Raw genomic sequence first — 24173 nt, 5'->3', positions numbered from 1 at the left:
AGCAGCATTATTTACAATAACCAAAGGCAGGAACAACTCAAATGTCCATCAGCTGATGAGCGGATGAAAAAAGGTGGTACATCCATACAATGGAATATTATTCAGCTGTGAAAAGGAATGAAGTACTGATGAAATACCACAGCATGACGAATCTCAAAGACATTTATGCTGAGTGAAAGGAGCCAGATGCAAGGACAAGGTCAATGCATAGAGACAGAAGGCAGATTAATGATTGCCAAGCACTGAGGGAGGGAAGGACAAAGCCTATTTAATGGTTTTAGTGTTTTCTTTTAGGTAATGGAAATGTTCTGTAACTAGATAGAGGTCATGGTTGTACAACATGACAAATGTATTAAATGCCACTGAATTATATACTTTAAAATGGTTAATTTTATCTGATGTGAATTTTACTTCAATTTTAAAAAGTAATCTAAGATTAGGAAATGTAAAACATACAGAAATATACAAAATTAAAGGTGAAAGTCTCCTCTCTTCTTTACCCCCAGCCAGGTTGCTCTTTCCAGGGATGACCACTGCCAAGTGTTGATTTTATTCTTTGAGTTGGGACGGTGGGAGGGATAATGCACATTCATTTCCATATCTACCCCACCACCCTTTAAGAACATCAGGTAGAGCATATTAGCTTCATCTGATTTTCTCTTTCATGACTTGGAGATTGTTCTATACAAGTACATACAGATTTGTGGCATTGACTGAAAGGGCTGCCCAGCCTTGTGTTGACGGGACACATCGAGCTAATTGCTTATGGAAAGCAGCTTTGCTTGTCTCTGATTTTCCATCAGGAGACACAGAGCTGCAATGGAGATCCCAAAAGTGTATGCTCATTACCTTTGCAAGTATATCTGTAGGGCACACATCTTGCTGAAGTTGCTGGGTCAGAGGGTATGAGCATTTCACGTGCTCATGTTGCCAAATATTCTTCCAGAAAAGTTGCATCAGTTTATACTCTCTGGCATCATATGGAAGAGTACCCATTTCCTTGTGTCCCTGCCAGTGCAGATATGGTGAATCTTTTTAAATTTTTGTCCATCTGATGGTAAAAAGGTGAATCTTATGGCTTGATTTGCACATGTTTAATTATGGTTTTTGTTGTTTCCTTGTATTTATTGAGCACCTGCTTTTGTCTTAGTAAATTGCCTATTTCTGTTCTTAGCAAATATTTAATTAGTATTATTTATCTTTTTCTTGTTGCCTTGTATAAGCACTTAGTAAATGAAGGAAACTAGCCTTTTATCTGTAATTCATGTTAGAAATATGTGTAGCCTTTCAGCTTTTGATTCCGTAGAGGTGTTTACAATTTTATGTTATCAAATTTATCTTTCTTTCTATCTAATGGGTGTTGTGTACCAAATTATAAATTAATGTACTCATATTTTCTTCTTCTGTGCTGTCCAATACAATAGTTATTAGCCATATGTGGCTATTTAAATTTAAAATACTTGCCAGTAAATAACATGTAAAATTCTGTTTTCATCTACACCTGTCTCGTTACCAGAGCTCAACAGTCACACGTGGTCAGGGGCTGCTATATGGGACAATGGTGCTAAAAACTGTTTTCCTCACCACAGAGAACTTCACTGGACAGCCTTATTCTAAATTATTTTTGATTTTCTCCTTTTAACTCTCTCCATCTTGAAATAATTTGGCTGTAAAGAATGAGGTTGGGATCCTCTTCTCCAAGCAGCTAGCCCAGCGCTGTTCGCTAATCGTCCTCTCCCACACTGATTGCAAGGTCCTGTTCAGCATAAACAAAATTCTTATCTATCTTTAGGCTCAGGACTGGTCTCTATTCTGATCTACTGGTCAGTGTTTGCATTTCTTCTTTGCATATGCAAATATTGTTAGTTCAGTGTATGCTCTTAGATTTGGTAGAGATACTCTTTTCCTTGTTCTTCATTTTCACAAATATTCCTGTTTTCTTTGCTAGAAAATTTTCTTTGCTAGAAAATTCTTTCAAGTTTCTTCCCCAAAAAGTCTGTTGATATTTTCTAAGACTTTTATAGTCTTAGCTCTTAATATGTAGGTCTTCCATCCACTTTGAATTAATTTGTCATGTGGTGTAAGGTAGGTTTTTGTCTATTTTTAAAATTGGGTTATTCATCTTTTTATCATAAAATTGTAAATTCATTTTTTTATTATGTTATGTTAATCACCATACATTGCATCATTAGTTTCTGATGTAGTGTTCCATGATTCACTGTTTGTGCATAACACCCAGTGCTCCATGCAGAATGTGCCCTCTTTAATACCCATCACCAGGCTAACCCATCCCCCCCCCCCCTCCCCTCTAGAACCCTCAGTTTGTTTCTCAGAGTCCATCGTCTCTCATGGTTCCTCTCCCCCTCCGACTTACTCCCCTTCATTCTTCCCCTCCTGCTATCTTCTTCTTTTTCTTTTTTCTTAACATATGTTGCATTATTTGTTTCAGAGGTACAGATCTGTGATTCAACAGTCTTGCACAATTCACAGCGCTCACCATAGCACATACCCTCCCCGATGTCTATCACCCAGCCACCCCATCCCTCCCACCCCCTGAGTGGTGGGGAGTAAATTCATTTATTTTTATTCATTTATGTATGCTAGTCTCCCCCTTCAGTTGGTGAGTTCCTTGGGGGCAGAGACTGTCTTCCTGTTTTTGGCATCCTCAGGGCCCAACCTGGTGCCAGGCATAAATAAAATGCTAAAAAAAATTATTTATTGAGCTGAGTTTACACATGATTTGTGAACAGTACTACTTTGGCATTCCACCTAATATTCAGGGTTTGGAATCACCTACACTGCCTGCTTTTATTGCAATTCAATCCTTTTTTTGGGGTGTGTGTGTGTGAATATCTCTTGCTTGTTTAATCCAAACCTACATGCTGCTGATGTCTCCTTCTTTCCTTAAAAGCCTTTAATAGTTACTTTTCTTTGCTTTGCAAACCTAAGGCAGGATATTTTGGGTAAGGGAGTATGTAATCCAGGTGAACATCTTGTCTCTTCTCTCTCTGCCTTCTAGGATGGCAGTGCTCCCTATGGGGCCAGGTATGTGGGCTCTATGGTAGCCGATGTGCACCGCACCCTGGTCTATGGAGGGATCTTCCTGTACCCGGCGAATCAGAAAAGTCCTAAGGGCAAGGTAATTCTCATTTGTCCCCTGGCTATGTCACTCAGTAAGCTGGTTGGAGTTCCCTTTCCCTTCATGCCTGCTTTTTGGCTACTGCTCTGTCCTTTTCACATCTGTTTGTGAGTGGGCAGGTGGAAGAGAAAAGAGGTGTATTTCCCATTAATGAATTTTGAGGCTGTGGTAGAAGCTGAAGTAGTTATTGGCAATTTACACTGGCCTTGGAATTCCCAGGCCTCATGCCCATCATTCACCATAAGTCAGCTGTGTTCATCTACTGTTTTCTATATCCTGTGCCTGACTTGTAGCTTCAGCATCACCTGATTCTGGATGATAGACCCTTTGAGAATCTAATGAAAGGTATGGATCTACTTCCCAGGAAAAAAAAATGCACATAAACATATATATTACATACGTTTTTAGGGGGTTCACAGATGACCTGAAGTCTACCCATGAATCCTCTAGAGAGTTCCCAAACTCCAGAATAAGAGCTTCTGGTCAGAACTTATTTCGTACTTCTGGAAAGGTAGCTTCTGGGTGATCGTACTGCAACTTTATGACACAAACCCCAAAATACTTATATGATCAGATGGGAATCTTATGATCCAAATGCATCTATCTTGAATAGACCCTCCCATGGAAACCTGTCTGATTTTTAGCCAATCACAGAAGTCGTAGGTAAGTAGACAAATCAAAACAAAAATCTACTGTATTCTCAGACACACCAACAACTGGCCACATGTATATTTGTCTCCCAGCGTGTGCAGTTTGAATTATTGGAATGCCAGATTCAAAGCCATGATAAGAAATCTAAGAGCACATGAGACCAGAGGGAAGATTTTTGTGTCAGGAATTTCTCTTCATGTGAGTGTTGAGCTTAGGTATATTATAACTTTTGGAAGTAAGAATCACAGCCAAGTCTTCATGATGGGTGCTGGCACGGGGTAGTAAATGAGATCTAGAAAATGAGAGAATGCCTACATAGAACCACTCTTGCTGCCTACTCAGTTCCAACACAGAAAATGTTAGGTTATTTCTTAATAATTGTTAAAATGATTTACAATGAGCCAGAAAATATGCCCATGTAACTATAGGGACATTTCCATAAGTACATGTAATTCCATGTATAGATCTATATATTCATAACACCATCACCACCAGCCCTATTGAAAGTATCATTGGCTCCTGAACTCTGTGTTTTAGCTTTTGTGGTCTCTGTGAGCGCATCGGTGTGTGTTTTGGGGGTGCGGTAGGTGTGTATGCCTTTTCACCTATGTGTGCTTGTCTCTGTATATCTGTTTAGATTTTAACTGCAGAAAAAAAGTAGATCACATGGACTGCAGGTCAAAGCAACATGAAGACCTGTACATTGTGTTTTGAGATGAATTTACTACAAGGGCAACTTTAGGTGAAAGGCAGCCTTGGCTCAAAGGCAAACTTTATGTGAGGATGTTGTGCTTTTTTCTTTTTCTTTTAAGTATCTGAATCAACATAGTACAAACAAAGGCTACTTAATTACAGTCTGAGACTTTGTCTGACATCCCAAACCCCTCATCTTCAAGCACCCAGAGCAAGGAAAAGGGGAAGAAAGAGCTGAGTTCTAGAAGCTGTCCAGGACTGATTGGCCTCCAGTGTCCCTCCTGTGGATGATCAGGGACAAAACTAGCAGATCCAAGTGTGTCCATACCCACTGGGGCTTCTTTGCACCCTGCCAGGGTACCCATTGCTCCAAGAGCTGGAGGTCTAGGGTGAGGGCAGTGTATACTGTTTTACCAAAATGGCAGTATGCCCCCTGCAGTCTTAACTTACTCTCTCCTGAATGCCTGGCTCTCTAACCTAGACCAGAGATATTTTGTTTCTCACCATGAAATAACAATGATTCAAAAATTAGCACAAGATATGACTGCTTCTCGAAGAGTTTCAAATGATCTTCAGAATGGATTTGAAGAAAAGAATGGGAAAGAAAAGGCTACAGAAAGCTGGCTCAACCACTTTGTAAGCTGATTAGAGAGGAACTTGTTTTCTCTTAAATACAGATTTTACTCCTATTGGGAAGGAAGGGGAAGATAGTATGATACTGAGTTAGAACATGCAGCTGACTGTCACCCTGAGTCTAATGTGATGTGCATGTGTGTCTGGTGGGGGTTGGGGTGGTCAGGAGGGAATCACAGCATAATCACTGAAATAGGCCTTAAAAAGGCATTGGGTTCAGCCCATTTCAATTTAATTCCCCAGCCACTCCCCGGATGCAGGGCAGACGCCTGCTAGTTCCCATAGTGCCTGGCAGAAAAAGAAGGCCTTCCTCAGGAGAGGCTCAGCCCTGGGTCCACAGGCACAACCTGAAAAGCAGGGCACAGGCTGACCTTACCCTCCCCAGACTGCCCATTTCTGCCTTCCACTGGGAGCCCTGGGGCAAGGGACACAGTAGCCTTGTTGGGACACTTTCCTTGTGTCAGACATTACTGGGAAGGGAGATGCCACAGTGGCCAACCCAGATAGACTCTGTCCGTGCCCTCAAGGGTGAGCTTGTAAGGATATGAAGCAAACCTCAGTGTGACAAACTGAAGAGGGCCGTGCAGGATGCTACAGCAGTGCAAGCAGTGGACATTAACTCAGTCTTGGGGGCCAAGAGAAAAGGCCGTCTAAACCCCAGCAAACTACCTGGTCACGTTGACACTTGAGATGTGGGGTTCTGCCACATGATCTCGAACACTGAGATTATCCTGAGAGGCCACCTAGTACTCTCCAGGTGACCTTCCGTCTCATCTAAGCTGGACTCCTCGCTAGCCATAAGGCCTCACATACAGAGGCTCCTGACCAGGCCTCAGTGTCAGTTTGCCTCACTGCTGAACCAACAGCAAACAAGTGTCTCGATCTCATACTCCCAAGGGAGGAGGCAGGCCTCTCATAAACACAAAGGTCACAAGACAGGTAGAGACTGACCAGCAGTGCCCCAAAGACAAGGTGATGAACCCAGTGTATTCATGCTAAGAAGACACAGACGTTCACCTCCTGGAATTCCCCAGCAAGGTTTAGGTGTGTGGCTTCGGGATTTTTGGCCCCTTGCCAAGCTTGTCCACCTGACTCTCTTTCTCCCACAGCTCCGGCTCTTGTACGAGTGCAATCCTGTGGCCTATATCATAGAGCAGGCTGGAGGCCTGGCGACCACAGGCACCCAGCCTGTGCTGGATGTGAAGCCGGAGTCCATTCACCAACGAGTCCCCCTCATTCTGGGGTCCCCGGATGATGTGAAGGAATACCTCACCTGTGTACAGAAAAGCTAGGCAGGCAGGTAGTGGGTTTCACCCTGAATGCTGCCTTTTCTTTGTCTTGTCCCTTCTATTAAGGGCCCTAAGGGAACGATCATTGTAAACAGTGGTGATGAGTAACAAAAGGCAAAGCCCCTCTGAGTCCCCCCCAGAAGAGCAGCAGTGACGTGCTCCGCACAGCTCTAGAAGCCAGAGGCGATTCTGTGCTCCCTGCGAAGGGCTCAAAATTAAAAACTCACGTGGGAAAAGAACAACTTTGATCTGTCTTCTCTCATGAGCAGCAACTAACAGGGTTAGAGTTCCAAGTCTCTCAGCCAGGGAATCCGCAGCTACGGACTAAACAAAAAGTTTAGAGAACAGTTAAAAATTTGTCTTGGTTGGCTTAAAATTTGAACTTAGTGGAGACTGTTCCCAAGAGAGCAGATTACTAGGGGGACCCTGAACTTGCTTTGTTTTGAATATAATTAGACTAACTTTGAACTATTTTGAAAAACTAGGAACAGGGTCAGAGGAGTATGGAAACAATCTCCACATTTTGAATGAGTGAATTTGGCGGAAGCATGGTTCACAGCCCTGAATTGGGGGATTGGGAAGCCATGGGGTGGGGAAGAGGAGCAAGCCCGGTTGGCAGGGCAAAGTCAAGAAGAGGGAGGAAGTCAGAAAGGTTGCAGCGGTTCGTGACCCCATAATTAGCTGTGGCAAGTGAATTCCTGGGTCACTCAGGGAAAGATTGCTCTTCTTTCCAGAGGGCATTTGAGGAGCATTATTTGTCCTCGCCAGAGACAAAGGGACAGCCAGGGATAACATCTTGGATAACATTGCTGCTGCTTTTTGCTGTCAGCCACAATCATCACAGAAACAAGTCTCTGTGATGGCTTTTCTAGGGCAAAGGGAGTAGGGGACTGAGTTAAGTGCAGATGACTGATAGCCTGGCTCCACCTTTTCACTCAGTGTTACAATAAACTCTAGCTTCTGCACATGCACTGTGCAAAGGCTTTTCATGGACTGATCGGTGCTGGGCACACCCTGATCCTCCCTGCCTGGGGAAAGCAGTGGGTATGCACACCTTACCAGGCCCTTTAAAACTTGGAGTTTTGAATCCCAGCCACTGGCCGGAGATAAAATACAGGAGATCTGTGGCTCTGGGCATGCCAATGACCTGGAGGCAGACAAGTTAGGGCAGGAGATTGATGAGGGCCTGGGCCACAGGAGATTGCTCGATTTTCTGGGAGGGCCTCCTGAGCAGTGGCTGCTGGGAGTTCTGCCCTCCCAGGGACAAAGGGATGAGGTGACACCATATTCTACCTTCTCCACCATGACGCCCTCTTCCTGCCCACCAGCACAGACTCCAGAGAGAAACACAGAGCCTAGGGTTGAGGCTTGAATCCCCTACAGTAAACCCTACTCCCTGACCTGGCAGGAGCATCTTTCTGAGGGCAAGTCAGCTTGTGAGCCAGCACAGCAGGCCTTTCCCTCAGAAGACAAACACAAACCCCAGCATATACTGAGTCCACTGATTAAAGAAAACTCCATCAGCTTCCAGCTTAACTTCACAAAAAAATCAAAGCATACGTACTTAAAGGAACAAACACCCCCCACTACAAACAAGGAGGAACTCTGTAGAGGAAGTACCAGTGGAAAGAGCAGCCAAAACACAACAGCAGAGTGTACAGAGCATACACCAGAATCACTTCCTGAAGATGTTGTTGTTGTTGTTGATTATTATTGCTGTTTTTGCTGTTTTTTTTCCTTTTTTCCTTTCTTTTTCTTTCTCTTTCTTTCCTCCTTTCCTTTCTGAACAAAATTACTAGAAGGAGAAGTTCACAACAAAAGAAAGAAGCAGAGGTAATACTCTCTGCCATAGATTTAATTGATATGGATATAAGTAAGATGTTGGAGCTAGAACTCAGAATAACGATTATAAAGATACTAGCTGGGGTTGAAAAAAGCATAAAAGACACTAAAGAATCCCTTAGTGTAGAAATAACAGAACTAAAATCTAATCAGGTCAAAATAAAAAGTGTTATTACTGAGATCAGTAAAAAATGGAGGCTCTAACTGCTAGGGCAAATGAGGCAGAAGATAGAGTCAGTGATATAGAAGACAAAATGATGGAAAGTAAGGAAACTGAGAAAAAGAGGGGAAAAAAACTACAGAATCATGAGGGGAGGCTTCTAGAAATCAGTGATACCTTAAAGTTCAGTAATATTCGAATAATAGGGGTCCCAGAAGATGAAGAAAGAGAGAGAGAGAGAGAGAGGGACAGAAGGTTTATTTGAACAAATTATAGCTGAGAACTTCCCTAATCTGGGGAAGGAAACAAGCATTCAAGTCCAGGAGGCCCAGAGAACCATCCTCAAAATCAATAAAAAGAGATCAATGCCCTGACATATAATGTGAAGCTTGCAAATTTCAGAGATAAAGATAAAATCCTGAAAGAAGCTCGAGACGAGAGGTCCTTAACCTACAAGGGTAGAAACATTAGATTGGCAGAAGACCTATCCACAGAGACATGGCAGGCCAGAAAGGACTGACATGGTATATTCAGGGTACTAAATGAGAAAAACATGCAGCCAAGAATACTTTGTCCAGCAAGGTTGTCATTCAGAATGGAAGGAGAGATAAAGAGCTTCCAGGACAAACAGAAACTAAAGCAATTTGTGATCACTAAACCAGCCCTGCAAGGAATATTAAAGGGAATCTTGTAAGCAAAGAGAGAGCCCCAAAATAACATAGACCAGAAAGGTATAGAGACAATATACAGAAACAGTGACTTTACAGGTAATACAGTGGCACTCAATTCATATCTTTCAACAGTTACTCTGAATGTAAATGAGCTAAATGCCCCAATCAAAAGACACAGGCTATCAGATTGGATAAAAAAGCAAGACCATCAATATGCTGTCTGCAAGAGACTCATTTTAGATCCAAAGACACCTCCAGATTGAAACTGAGGGGGTGGAAAACTATTTATCATGCTAATGGACACCAAAAGAAAGCTGGGGTGGCAATCCTTATAGCAGACAAATTAGATTTTAAACCAAAGACTGTAATAAGACACGAGGAAGAACACTATGTCATACTTAAAGAGGCTATCAAGAAGATCTAACAGTTATAAATATTTATGCCCCTGACATGGGAGCAGCCAATTATATAAACCAATTAATAACAAAATTAAAGAAGCACATCGATAATAATACAATGATAGTAGGGGACTGTAACACCCCCCTCACTGCAATGGACAGACCATCTAAGCCAAAGATCAACAAGGAAACAAGGGCTTTGAATGACACACTGGACCAGATGGACTTCACAGATACATTCAGAGTATTCCATCCTAAAGGAACAGAATACACATTCTTCTCGAGTGCACATGGAACATTCTCCAGAATAGATCACATGCTGGGTCACAAATTAGTTCTCAACAGGTACCAAAAGACTGGGATCATTCCCTGCATATTTTCAGACCACAATGCTGTGAAACTGGAACTCAATTACAAGAGGAAATTTGGAAAGAAAAATACATGGAGGCTAAAAAACATCCTACTAAAGAAAGAATGGGTCAACCAGGAAACTAAAGAAGTATTTAAAAAATTCATGGAAACCAATGAAAATGAAAACATAACTGTTCAAAATCTTTGGGATGCAGCAAAGACAGTCCTAAGAAGTAAGTACATAGCAATACAAGTCTTTCTCAAGAAAAAAGAAAAGTCTCAAATACACAACCTAACCTTATGCCTGAAGGAGCTGGAGAAGCAAATAAAGCCTAAGCCAAGCAAGAGAAGAGAAATAATAAAGATTAGAGCAGAAATCAATGAAATCGAAACCAAAAGAACAGTAGAACGGATCAATGAAACTAGGAGCTGGTTCTTTGAAAGACTGAATAAGATTGGTAAACTCCTGGCCAGACTTATCAAAAAGAAAAGAGAAAGGACCTAAATAAATAAAAACATGAATGAAAGAGGAGAGATCACAACCAACACCAAAGAAATACAAACAATTATAAGAACATATTATGAACAACTATATGCCAACAAATTAGGCAATCTGGAAGAAATGGATGCATTACTAGAAACATACAAAATACAAAAACTGAAACAGGAAGAAATAGAAAACCTGAACAGACCCATAACCACTAAGGAAATTGAAGCAGTCATCAAAAATCTCCCAACAAACAAGAACCCAGGGCCAGATGGCTTCCCAGGGGAACTCTACCAAACATTTAAAGAAGAATTAATACCTATTCTTCTGAAGCTGTTTCAAAAACTAGAAATGGAAAGAAAACTTCCAAACTTGTTCTATGAGGCCAGCATTACCTTGATCCGAAAACCAGACAAAGACCCCACCAAAAAGGAGAATTACAGACCAATATTCCTGATGAACATGGGTGCCAAAATTCTCACCAAGACACTAGCCAATAGGATCCAACAGTACATTAAAAGGATTATTCACCACGACCAAGTGGGATTTATTCCTGGGCTGCAAGTTTGGTTCAACATCTGCAAATCAATGAATGTGATACACTACATTAATAAAAGAAAGGACAAGAACCATATGATCCTCTCAGTTGATGTAGAAAAAGCATTTGAGGAGGAGAGTCCAAGATGGTGGAGGAGTAGGAGACCTTAATTTCGTCTAGTCCCAGGAATTCAGCTAGATAGCTATCAAATCATTCTGACCACCTGCGAACTCAACCAGAGATCTAAGAAAAGAATAGCTGTAGCTCTACAAATAGAAAAGTGACCACTTTCTGCAAGGTAGGAGGTGCGGAGAAGAGAATCAGAAGTGATATATGGGAAGATAGACCGCGGGTGGAGGGAGCCTCCATTAGCAGCTACTGGCAAGTGAGAGAGCAGCAGAGCACAAAATCAGAACTTAGAAGTCTGCTCTGGTGAGGGACATGGCCCAGGCTGCTAAGCAGGGGTGGAACCCTAGCTGGGACAGTGTGGTCTCAGGACTCTTGGGGTCACAGGAAGACCAGGGGTGCTTGAGTGCAGCAGAGTTCCCAGGCATCAGAGTGGGGAAGCTGGCTTTAAAGAGAGTCCAGGAGTGGACTCTCAGCTCGGGGCTGCCATAAACTGTGAACCGGGGCATAGCTGGGCCACTGGTCTATGAGCTGGGGCCCAACAAGTGGCAGAACCGGTGAGACCCCCCTCCTTCCCTAGGAGGAGCGACACGGGAGTGCACTGCAGGGATCTGCAGTGTTTGGAGACTCAAAATGGGGTTGTGTGCTTGAGATAGAAGTGCTTGGTCATAAGCTGGGTGAACAAGGAGTGTGGCTGGAGACCAGGGAGACACGAGTGATTGACTGCTTATCTCTGAGGGCTCACTGAGGAGTGGGGCCCCTAGCTTTTGGCTCAGGGGCTGGAGATTGTGAGGCTGCCATTTTCATTTTCATCCTCTAAAGCTGCTAGGTATTAGCCAATAGGATCCAACAGTACATTAAAAGGATTATTCACCATGACCAAGTGGGATTTATTCCTGGGATGCATGGTTGGTTCAACATCTGCAAATCAATCAATGTGATACAATACATTAATAAGGGAAAGGACAGGAACCATATGGTACTCTCAATAGATGCAGAAAAAGCATTTGACAAAATACCAGCATTCTTTCTTGATTAAAACTCTTCACAGTGTAGGGATAGAAGGAACATACCTCAATATCATAAAAGCCATATATGAAAAGCCCACAGGGAATATCATTCTCAATGGGGAAAAACTGAGAGCTTTTCCCCTAAGGTCAGGAACACGGCAGGGATGTCCACTATCACCACTGTTGTTCAACATAGTACTAGAAGTCCTGGCTTCAGCAATCAGACAACAAAAAGAAATAAAATCCAAATCAACATCCGAATCAGCAAAGGTAAGTTGAACTCTCACTCTTTGCAGATAACATGATACTCTATGTGGAAAACCCAAAAAACTCTACCCCCAAATTTCTAAAACTCATACAGGAATTCAGCAAAGTGGGAGGATATAAAATCAATGCACAGAAATCAGTTGCATTCCTATACACTAAAAATGAGACAGAAGAAAGAGAAATTAAGGAGTTGATCCCATTTACAATTGCACCCAAAACCATAAGATACCTAGGAATAAACCTAACCAAAGGGGCAAAGGATCTGTACTCAGAAAACTGTAGAACACTCATGAAAGAAATTGAGGAAGACAAAAGGAAGTGGAAAAATGCTCCATGTTCATGGATTGGAAGAACAAATATTGTGAAAACGTCTATGCTATCTAGAGCAATCTACACATTCAATGCAATCCCTATCAAAACACCATCAACTTTTTTCACAGAGCTGGAACAAATAATCCTAAAATTTGTATGGAATCAGAAAAGATCCTGAATAGCCAAAGGAATGTTGAAAAAGAAAACCAAAACTGGTGACATCACAATTGCAGACTTCAAGCTCTATTACAAAGCTGTAATCATCAAGACAGTATGGTACTGGCACAAAAACAAACACATAGATCAGTGGAACAGTTGGAGAACCCAGAAATGGAATGGTCAACTAATCTTCGACAAAAGCAAGAATGAATATCCAATAGAAAAAAAACAGTCTCTTCAACAAATGGTGTTGGGAAAATTGGACAGCCAAATGCAGAGGTATGAAACTGGACCATTTTCTCACACCATACACAAAAATAGATTCAAAATGGATGAAAGACCTAAATGTGAGACAAATCCATTAAAATCCTAGAGGAGAACACAGGCAGCAACCTCTTTGACCTTGGCAGCAACTTCTTGCTATACGTATCTCCAAAGGCAAGGAAACAAAGGCAAAAATGAACTATTGGGACGTCATCAAGATAAAAAGCTTTTGCACAGCAAAGGGAACAGTTGACAAAACCAAAAGGAAACCAACAGAATGGGAGAAGATATTTGCAAATGACATATCAGATAAAGGGCACGTATCCAAAATCTATAAAGAACTTATCAAACTCAACGCCCAAAGAACAAATGATCCAATCAAGAAATGGGCAGAAGACATGAACAGACATTTCTCCAAAGAAGACATCCAAATGGCCAACAGACACCACTTGGCATCAGGGAAATACAAATCAAAACCCCCATATGATATACTACCTCATACCAGTCAGAATGGCTAAAATTAACAAGTCAGGAAACACCAGATATTGGTGAGGATGCAGGGAAAGGGGAACCCTCCTACACTGTTGGTGGGAATGCAAGCTGGTGCAGCCACTCTGGAAAACAGTATGGAGTTTCCTCAAAAAGTTGAAAATAGAGCTACGCTACAACCCAGCAATTGCACTACTGGGTATTTACCCGAAAGATACAAATGTAGTGAACTGAAGGGGTACCTGTACCCCAATGTTTATAGCAGCAATGTCCACAATAACCAAACTATGGAAAGACCCCAGATGTTCATCCACAGATGAATGGATAAAGAAGTTGTGGTATAGGGATACCTGGGTGTCTCAGTTGGTTAAGCATCTGCCTTTGGCTCAGGTCATGATCCCAGAGTCCTGGGATCGAGTTCTGCATTGGGTTCCCTGCTGGGTGGGGAGGCTGCTTCTCCCTCTCCCTTTGCCACCCCCCCACCCCCGCTTGTGCCTTCTCTCTCAGTCAAATAAATAAATAAATAAATAAATAAATAAAATCTTTATTTAAAAAAAGATGTGAGATATATATATATATGTGTGTATATATATATATACGTACACACACACACACACACACACACACACACAATGGAATTTTACTCAGCCATCAAAAAAATGAAATCTTGCCATTTGCCAGGATGTGGATGGAACTAGAGGGTATTATGCCAAGTGAAATAAGTCAATCAGAGAAAGACAATTATCATATGATCTCACTGATATGAGGAATTTAAGAAACGAAACAGAGGACCATAGGGGAAGGAAGGAAAAAAAATGAAACATGATGAAATCAGGGAAGGAGACAAACCATAAGAGACTCTTAATCATAGGAAACAGACTGAGGGTTGCTGGAGGGGAGAGAGGTGGAGGGATGGGGTAACTGGGTGATGGGCATTAAGGAGGGCACATGATGTGATGAGCACTGGGTGTTATATACAATGGATGAGCTAATGAACTGTACCTCTGAAACTACTAATACACTATATGTTAATTATGTTACTTGTATTTATTTATTATTATTTTCTTAAATTTATTTATTTGAGAGAGAGAGAGAGTTAGCGTGAGGCCACCCCCCTGCTCTGCATATACAGACTTCTCACCAGGGATGTGTTTAGGATCCACATGAGAGGGTCTTACAGAGGGTGGCTCCCCACAGGGCATATCAAGAAATGGGTAGAGGTGATTTTTTTTATTTCACAATGAATGGGGGAGGGGAGGCAATGACATGAGCTGCTTGGGGTCCTCATGTCTCCAAGGACAGGAAGTCCTACCCACCCCATAATATGAATTTTACTCTGGTGGTTTCCTCCAGATGACATGAGTTATAATTACCCATAAATCCATTGTCTTGGCCTTCTCTGCAGGTCCTGCCTGCTCCTTGTGACAAGCTACCAGGGCATTAGCACCTGGCTCAGGGGCACAGTGTAGGGCAAGGCCAGAATGCAAACATCCAGCTCCCACCCTGTTCCCTCCTAGAAAGGCAGGGAGTTTGGGGAAATTCCTAGCTCTTTTATTAGTAATTATTGCTGCTACCTTTTTCCATGACCAGTACAGTGTTGGTTCTTTTCATTTGGTGTTCCCTAATCTGCTTCAAGTTCCTGTGTGATGAGGGTCCCGGTTTCCACCTTTACAGATGAAGCCCAGGTTCCAGGAGGCCCAGTGTCTGACCACACAGCTGGTGAGGGGCAGATTCAGCACATAAACCTCGTCCTTCTGATTCCAAAGGTCAAACTTTCCATGACACTGGCAGGCCTTTCTTTTGGGAGCCTGAGTAGTGTCTCTTAGGGTCAAGTGTTTTGCAAACTGTAAAGCACTGCATAACTGTAGGACATTTGGTTGATGGTGGTTTTCCTGTCATTTGAAAGGCTCTATGATGGACAGTAACCTTTGTCACTGAGGGTCCTCTGCGTGCTGATCCCGGGTCTCCGAGAGAAATGCTGTGGCCAGAAGACCCCAAAAGACAGACACTTTAGTCAAGGCTCAGATTTCTTCCAACCAGGACAGTGGTCCCCAAACTTGGCTGCACGCCGGAATCACCGGGAGCGCTTACAACCGCAGTGTCCAGGCCACGCCCAGACTCAGCAGAGCATCCGGAAGGAAGTGGGCGCGTGCAGCCTGCGGGAGATCTTAGAGACCCCGGGGTTCCAGTGTGCGGGGAGGTTTGGGAACGGCTAACCTGAGGCCTTTTCTTACTATGTCAGTAAGGATCCAGGCAGTTTGGCATGAATCCCTGGTTGGGTGTGGTGTCTGACAAGATCCCTGATTCTCCCCAGAGCAAACTAGAAGCCCTCCCCTGCCCCCTGGAGACATCTGGGGACCCCAAGGGAGAGCGAGATGGGCAGGGTAGGAGGGCCACCCCGGGGGAGACCGGGGTGGAGGAGGGGACGGACAGGCTCCTTGGATTGACTATAGGCTCCAGGGAAGGAGGTGTTATGAACACAGCTGCACTGTCAGCGCCCAGAGGCTCCGCTGTGCCTGGGGGGTCATGTGCTATCTCTTAATCCACAGCTCTGGTCCCCCTGAGCCCCGCGAGAATGGCCGGGCCTGCCTCCTTTCCCGGGACAGATGCCCCCGGGGGCCACGTTTCCATCTCTCCGACAGCAGGCCAAGGGTGTGCCTTAGACACCAGGCCCATGGCGCTGTCCTCTCCTGAAAATGCAGGACGGGAAGGGCCGAGTCACCGGGCAGGACGCAGGAGTGGGGGACCCGTGTGGACGCTGGCTGCCTCCCTGTGCAGCCGCTCCGGGCCCGGGGGAGGGGGTCCCCCCTACACTGCTTGTCCTGCGGCCACACACATCTGCGCTCTGTGGCCAGTGGAGGGTCGTGGCTGGCGCACTGTGGGGCTGCAGCAGGAAGGACATGCCCGGAGCAGAGGGGGAGCGGGTGTCCAGGGGAGCGCTGCAGGGGAGGCGGCCTGCTGTCCCCAGAGAGGAGCTCAGGGGCAGGGGTGGCCCCTCCACCGGGCCTGCCGCTTGTCACCACTAGGGGCCGGCAGTCAGCAAAATCCACGATTTCCTGCTATGATTTCACGGTCTCCCCGGGAAATTATTATTTTCATGATGCTGTACACAAAGTCTATTCTAATCCTTAGTCTCACAATGAGAACTCGGTGCGGTACAGGAGTACCTGTCACGTACCAATCTGGTCTGCTCTCGGCAAGCACGAGCCCGCCGTGCACTAGGTAAGTCTCCTGACCAAGGCCCTTGTGACACAGGGTTCAGGCTCAGGGACTGGACAAACTCATTTTTCTGAAACCCCGTAGCCTGTCAAGCTTGGACTAACAGTCTGCATAGAAATTGAAAAGTGGACTACATTGGCACTGAGAGTTGAGTCACTTTGTTTTCTTCCTTACATTTGTTTGCCAAGTGTCCCACTTTTATAATCAGAGAAACAAGTATATTCAAGAGTAAGTGTTCCCGCTTTCTTCCTTCCCCTTGGATATTCCCGTTGTCCATGTCCTCAGTGTGTGAGTGTGACCAGCCAGCCAGGACCTCTGTCTGCCTCCCCCGTCTTCCCTCCTGCGCTCCGAGCAAGCAGGGGAGGAGCGGGCTGTGTACCTTACCTGCAGCAGCTCAGGTGCTGTGTAGACTGCCCTCAGGTGCCTGGAGGAGGGGGCCGTGGGGTCACATCTCACCTGCGTTTAACCCAAACCCCGTGCTCCTGGGGCCGGGCTCTCCTCCTGCACAAGAGATTGTTGGCACCATGCCTGACCATTCTAGTAACACCGTTTGGCACGGCCTGGGTAGGATTCGTGCCCAGGGGACTTGGGTTTTGAGTTCAGCGAGCTCTGTACTGAGCAAATCGTGGGGCCTCAGCCTAGAACAGTTGTCCTTTGCTGCGGGAATGCACACACCTCAGGTGGAGGAGAGTGGGGCATGGGGAAGGAGTTCCCCAGCCAGGACTGAGAAACTACAATCTGAGCGCACTTGGCCGATGCAACCGAAATGTCCTAACCTATTAGAGAGACTCTGGCATTTTCTTTTAATGTTTGTTAACCTTAATCCTTGTTAGTATCTGAGTAGAAGTGGAGGTTAAGGTGATTCCATTGGAATCACAGGACAAGCCTAAGGAGAACGTATAAACCTCAGTTCCCCAGATGCATCAACCCTCTGCCACTTCTTTCTATTTTCTATAAGTTAATCAGCCTTTTTCATAGTCAGCCATGACTGTAACCCAGACTTTGGGCATAATTACTCTCCACACTATCAAGAACTATCATATTCCTTTGTTCTTCTTAAAAAAATGTGATTTAGAGCCCCTCAATGCAAAATCTAGTCCTTTCATTCTTGGAGCCTCTCTTTCTCCCCGTGGCTGAGCGAGGGTCCTGGGGTTTTATAACAATTTGCGTTTTTGCAGCCCTTAGTCATCCCAGGATGTGTGATCTGGCCCCTCCTTGCCCATGGCTGTGCTTGGAGCCCACCCTCTCTAGACCAGGCTCGCACAGCATGAGTGAGAGCAGGCTATGTCCCTGACCCTTTGAGAAACCCCTGACCCTCTCCCAGGGTCGGGGAGATGCTTCTCCCCTCTTCCTCCCACTCCACGAGGCAATGGACACTTCATCGTTGATGACAGCAACTTTATAGGAGGAATTCTCTCTCCCTGGGATTAGGAAATCTTTTTTTTCTCCTTTTTTCCTCAAAGTTTGGCTTTCAGCGTCCTTGTGGACTCAGGAATTCTAATTGGGATGTCAAGTCCCGAACAGTTTCTCTTTTTCCTCTTGGCATTCCTGCTGTTGAAATCCTGATTGTCCATGAAACAAGGATGTCCCTGGCGGAGGAGGGGAAATGTCCCTGGAAATGGAGCACAAACAGGAAAAGAACACTGACATATTCAGAAAGTATCACTCCCTTCGCCTCACACAGGTCCGCAGGTGGCTACAGGGCCCCCTCAGAATCTAAATACAGTCTGCCCACAGCCCTGCCAACTGCACCCCAACCTGCTCTAGAGGAAATAACTCAGGAGTGGGGGATCTTCTGCTGGGGGTAGAGGGTGATGGTTCCCGCAGGGAGAGGAGAGGATCTCCCCAGGAGTCAGTGCACAACCACAGAGCACAGGAGACACTTTCAAGAAATGTTTCAGTGGACCCAATGGCAGAGGGTTGGGGACTGTGCCTGGGGTAATGACGTGGGGCCCAGGGAGGAGTGTGGTCCTTTGGTTGTTATTGCCCAGGACGGTAGCATGAAGCATTAACTGTTGTCCTCTGCAATTCTCTTTAATGATCTTTACCGATGGCCAACCTTCAATCTCGGGTCTGGTCTGGCCCAGCCCTGCGTGCTGCCTTGTCTGGAGTAAACAGCTCCTGAGATCAAACGCTGGCTCCCTGCTTACCAGCCAGGGAAGCTGCCAGACTTCTCCAAGCTTCAGTTCCTTCATCTGGAACATGGGATAAGGGGTGTTATGGTGCACAAAGGCCATCATCCAAGCAGAGTGTCTGTGAATGTATCCCAGTTGTCCATGGGCTTCAAGAGCCCATAGGAGGTTGACTGGGATTTTGGTTACATGTTTTTTCCATTTTGCTTTCATTTCATTTCATTTCATTTTTTAGAAAGTACACTCCCTAGAGTTTTCACAATGATTACTTGTTTTGTTTTTTAACTAAAAAAATAAGAAAAAGTAACAGAAGAAGCTGCTGGAAGGATAATGCCCAGCATCCCTCTGAGAATCCTTGAACACAGCCACTACTAAGTGGTTCATTAACGCTCTAACGGGAGACAAGCCAGGGCAATGATGCATTATTGTCCCATGCCCGGGAGCACGGCATGGGACTGTGTGACACTGTTGTTCATGTGCCAGGTAACTGGTTTGGTTAATTGTTCCCCTTGGTAGTGAAACATCCACACTTTTTACTTTAACAACAAATCCCTGCATTTCCATTAGATTACGGATAGGTCCAGGACATAGAGACTGAAGTTTTAAGGTAATCATTTAGTCATATCTTCTGACAATTCCAATTTGCCAGGAGCATTTGGAGAGTGAACCCACTGGAAGTCTCCAAAGTTGTTTTTGGCTTGGTTTTCTGAGAGCGTGCAAGAGAGGGGAAGAACTCCAGCTTCCCGGATGGATCATGGATTAGCAAAGTTCACCAAAGCCAGGCCTGCACACAGCATTGCATTTTGCCAACATTCTGCCCACAGATGCCCTATCTCAGTGTACCGTGTGCATTCGGGAGCTCAACAAGCAGGGGGAAGCCAGGGCGAATGCCATGATGATGGAAGCTGGTTTGGCTGAGAGACTCCAAGGTCACCTTGGTCCTTGACTCTCCACCCAACCTGGAGCACAGAGCACCCCTGAGGCAGCGTGTTGGAACGGCTCCAGCTCAGAGTTGTGGTCTCATTTTCCTAATCCTCTGTCCATCTCTGCTATGACCTCAGGTGCTCAGCCCTCCCTAGACCTCAGGGCCTTGTCACATGTTCTGTTATTTTTGTGTTGTCTGATAATTCTATAATCTTCAGCGATATATCTAAAAGTATGACCCCAACAAGGGTGTTTTGATGGTTTAAAGGCCCTCCAGATCCAAATTCCAGAGCATCACTAAGAATAACAGTAGTAGCTACACGCTAGGGACTGTACGCTAACCACTATGTAACGTATCCTCTATAATCCTCACGATACCCTCAGAGGTAGGCATTTTTTTCATCAGTCTTAAATATTACCCGGTGTCATTACAATACATACCCTCCCCAACGTCCGTCACTCAGTCATCCCACCTGCCCAGCCCCCTCCCCCCCAGCAGCCCTCAGTTTGTTTCCTTTGATTAAGCGTTTCTTATGGTTTGTCTCCCTCTCTGGTTTTGTCTTGTTTCCCTTTTTCCTCTCTTCCCCTATGATCCTCTGCCTTGTTTCTTAAATTCCACATATCGGTAAGATCATCTGATAATTGTCTTTTTCTGATTGAGTTATTTCGCTTAGCATAATACCCTTTAGTTCCATCCATGTTGTTGCAAATGCAAGATTTCATCTTTTTGATGATGGCACAGTATTCATACACACACACACACACACACACACACACACACACACACACACACACTGTATCTTCTTATCCATTCATCTATCAATGGACATCTCGGCTCTTTCCATAGTTTGGTTATTGTGGATATTGCTGCTATAAACATTGGGGGCAGGTGCCCCTTTAGATCACTACATTGTATCTTTGGGGTAAATACCAGTAGTGGAATTGCTGGGTCATGAGGTAGCTCTATTTTCAACTTTTTAAGGAACCTCCATACTGTTTTCCAGAGTGGCTACATCGGCTTGCATTCCCAGAAGTAGACATTTTTAATCTCCTGTGACAGCGGAAAAAATGGAGTCTCTGGGAGGTAAAGGGTCTTGCCTAAGGTTATATGGCTGTTAAGAAGCAGATGAAGATTTGAACCCAGAATTATTTAATTCCACAATCAGTGGCCTGAATTACTACATATTTGTTCATTTGACTATTGTCTGCTTTTGCCTGGCAATCATTGTGTCCACCACTCACCTGGCTTATGATGGGTCCTAGATAAGTATTTGTTGAATGAATGAATGCTATCTCCCATTCATACCCAAGGAACAGGGGCCTAATGGTGGAATGGCAGGTCATTGTTTTGTTTTGTAGTTTATTGAACTATCAGAGTTGCCTGTGGCCCCAGCCAACTCTGTGGTTTCCTGGTGCAGAAGTGTGAATGTCTCATTGCATTCCAGAAACACTTCATGTGGAGCCTTTTATAGGATTCCATTATTCTTTTAAAAATATTTTACATGTGAAATCAATCAGCTTTAGTTGTTCTAAAGCTGGGAAGACTTAAGAAGAAAAGATGAATAAACCATATTTCTGTAGGGAAAAATAACTCTCGCCTCAAAGGGAAATTTCTTGGGCAAAATATAAGTCTGAAAAATATGGCTAGCACTATTTCCCCTACAGAAAATTAATGTCAGTTCTCATTTTCAGCGACATAAAGCGACTTTTCTGACACATCTCAACAACCTCTCGTACATCAGAATGTATCCTCTTTGATCCTTTCTCCTAAGTTGGGGCAGGTGTCCTGGAGAATGCCCCTTCCACCTGCATTCCTCCCTCCCTCCACCCAACTCTTGTCTTTTCTGCTTATGTCCATCAGGCACATTTTCCAGGCTGACACTCTGGCCACACTGACCAGATACACACGTCTTCTATTATGCATGTGTATTAATTCTACTTTACAGAGAGAAAAAAATTTGGCATGAGAAATGTTCTCCTATGTTTACCATGTGGGAGAATCCAGATCCTGTTTTGTTTTAATTGTGGTATATGTTTAATTGAGGTAAAGTGCTTCTATGTTACACGTGGATGAGTCTTGGTAAACATATTCAGTTGCATGAACAAAATCAAGCTCAGAAGGTAGAACATCCAATCCAACCAGGACCATCCACTGTGCTAGTCTTGCGGGCAATGTCCACTCACTGCACCTTCTGAGGCGAGCAGTGTTCTGATTTCTCTCACCACAGGTCACTGGTGCATGTTTGTTCACTCATATCAGTGGGGTCACACTGTAGGCACTCTTGTGTGTGTCTTGCTCTTTCACTCAACATACTGTCAGTGAGATTCATCCACGGTGTTGCTCCCGTCAGTAGGTCTCTCTTCCCATGGCTGGATAGTACTCCAAGGCGCGGATATCCGCACTCATCCGGGCATTCTCCTGTTGATGGCCGTTGGGATTCTTTCCTCCTTTTGGCTATCAGAAATAAAGCTGCTGTTAACAATCTAGTGCAAGCAGTTCCGTGCACACCTGCTTTCATTTCTCTTGGGGAATTACCTAGGAGTGAATCGCTCAACTATGATGGAGACCTGTAGTTTAATTTTCTAAGACACAGCCAGTTTTCCAAAGTGGACGTATCATTTTTAACTCCCACTAGCAATGTAAGATTTCCAGTTTCTCTGTATCTTCACCATCTGGTCTTGTCAGTAATTTTAATGTTAGCTATCTTAGTAGGTAGAATGAGGGATCTCAGTGTGGTTTTAGTCTGTATTTCTTTAATGACTAATGATGTTGGGCACCTTTTCATGTGTTTAGTGGCCACTTTTGAGAAGTATCTGTTCAGAAGAGGAAACTTTGTAACCTTTGATTCACAGTCCAGAAAATAACCACTTGTTTATTTTAGACAAATTTCCATTAATGTGAGATCAGTATAAAACAATGCCACGAAGGAGAGTTCTATTAGGAAAGGTGGTTGCTAATAATTCTAGCTAAAGATTGGTCAAACTTACCCTTATTTTCAAGGCTTCAATAATCCTCAACGTAGTTGCAGAGTTCTTGGCCATGATTGTGCTGTACTGGCCACCATGCACAGTGCCCTACACGTCTGTATTTAGAAGCCTGGTTGCTAAACTCCTTTCTTGTCAAAAGGACCTCCTGGTTTAAATGTCAGCTCAGTGTTCCACTCTTCACTTCTGAGACAAGCCTGGGTGATCCTGAATAACTAGGAACCAGTGGATCACAACCCCACATCAAAAAACCTAAATATACAGGTTTCCTTGTATAGGAGACGTTCAGCCCTGGCTCCTCTGGCAATCTGAAGATGCCCACAGATCCTGTCTCATGATAATGCTTTTAAATCTTTGTAATAAAGTAAATGAATTTACAAGGTGATCAGACATTGAAATACATTTACCAAAATACAAATACGTTGGTAACATGATAATATGTGTACCTGCAGTGGAAGATCCTCTAAGTGCTGTAATTTTGAAATAATGACAAGCATAAGCAATTTCCTAAGATATATGGACCAACTGTAATATGATACGAAACATGTCATTTCTCATGATGACAAAGTCATGAGTACTGCTAGTATCCCGGTCTGTTAGTGACATACATGCTTGAAGGGAATGCAAAGTTTTGGTTAAAGTTTAGAAAAAAATAAAGATGTTCTTTTCCCTTTTATAGATTCATAGCCTCTGCCATGAATGGTGTACCACCCCCAATTCAGTGTTCAAGGTCTAACCCTCAGTGTGAATGTGTTTGGATATAGAGCATTTAAGAGGTAATTAGTGTTAAATGAGATCATCAGGTGGGGATCTATTCTAATAAGATTGGTGGCATTATAAGAAGATACAGAGAACCTGATCTCTCTCTCTCCGTACGCACACAAGGAAAGTCCATTCTGAGGACACGACAGGAAGGTGGCCATGTGCAAGACAGGAAGGGATCTCTCACCAGAAACCTAATCAACCATCACGTTGATTTTGAACTTCCAACCTCCAGAACTGCGAGAAATAAATTTCTGTTCCTTAAGCCACCCAGTCTATGGTATTTTGTTATGGCAGCCCAGGCAGACAAAAACAGGATATAACTCTACCTCCCCTCTTTACTATAGCTAAACTCAGCTCTCAGCAGAGGCCCCTAGAGGCGAGGTTCAAAGTGGGACCCATGCGGAGGTGCACTACACTCCTAAAGGAACTACTTGAGTTTTCTATCTTATACAAACAGTTCTGGGAAACATGTATGAGGATGGATATCAACGGTGTGAGACAGTGGGGAGAAGAACATGAACTTGGATTAGGATGAATTGGTTGATATGGGCTCCCTAAGAAGAGGTTCTGCATTTAATGCTGCAACCTGGGGACTCAGAAAGGGTCTCACAGTGTGTTTGGTTGGTTGCAAAACATGGACCAAAAGGTGGCCCATAAAGAGTGAGCTGG

The 24173-nt window shown here is 44.1% G+C and overlaps 1 protein-coding gene across 3 annotated transcripts in view; it reads left to right on the top strand.

Annotated features, from left to right (window-relative positions):
• FBP2 (fructose-bisphosphatase 2) overlaps positions 1 to 7742 on the top strand; it is a 28841-nt gene extending 21099 nt beyond the window's left edge. The window contains exons 6-8 of one of the 3 annotated variants that reach the window (XM_073880700.1): positions 3020 to 3139; positions 3433 to 3484; positions 6226 to 7742. In XM_073880700.1, the coding sequence (XP_073736801.1) occupies positions 3020 to 3139; positions 3433 to 3484; positions 6226 to 6371 (318 nt within the window). In that variant the 3' untranslated portion in view covers positions 6372 to 7742. Of the gene's footprint in view, positions 1 to 3019; positions 3140 to 3432; positions 3485 to 5015; positions 5144 to 6225 lie in introns of those variants that run through there. The other 2 variants (XM_073880701.1, XM_025851657.2) reach the window with 2 other exon arrangements.
• Positions 7743 to 24173: the final 16431 nt, after the last annotated feature.

Source organism: Callorhinus ursinus, unplaced genomic scaffold (assembly GCF_003265705.2).
Source record: "Callorhinus ursinus isolate GAN/ISIS: 27379988/994484 unplaced genomic scaffold, GSC_fseal_2.0 scaffold39, whole genome shotgun sequence".
In the NCBI taxonomy this organism is placed as follows: Eukaryota; Metazoa; Chordata; class Mammalia; order Carnivora; family Otariidae; genus Callorhinus; species Callorhinus ursinus.
Note: the sequence above shows the minus strand (reverse complement) of the source record. Positions and strands in the feature narration are given on the sequence as shown.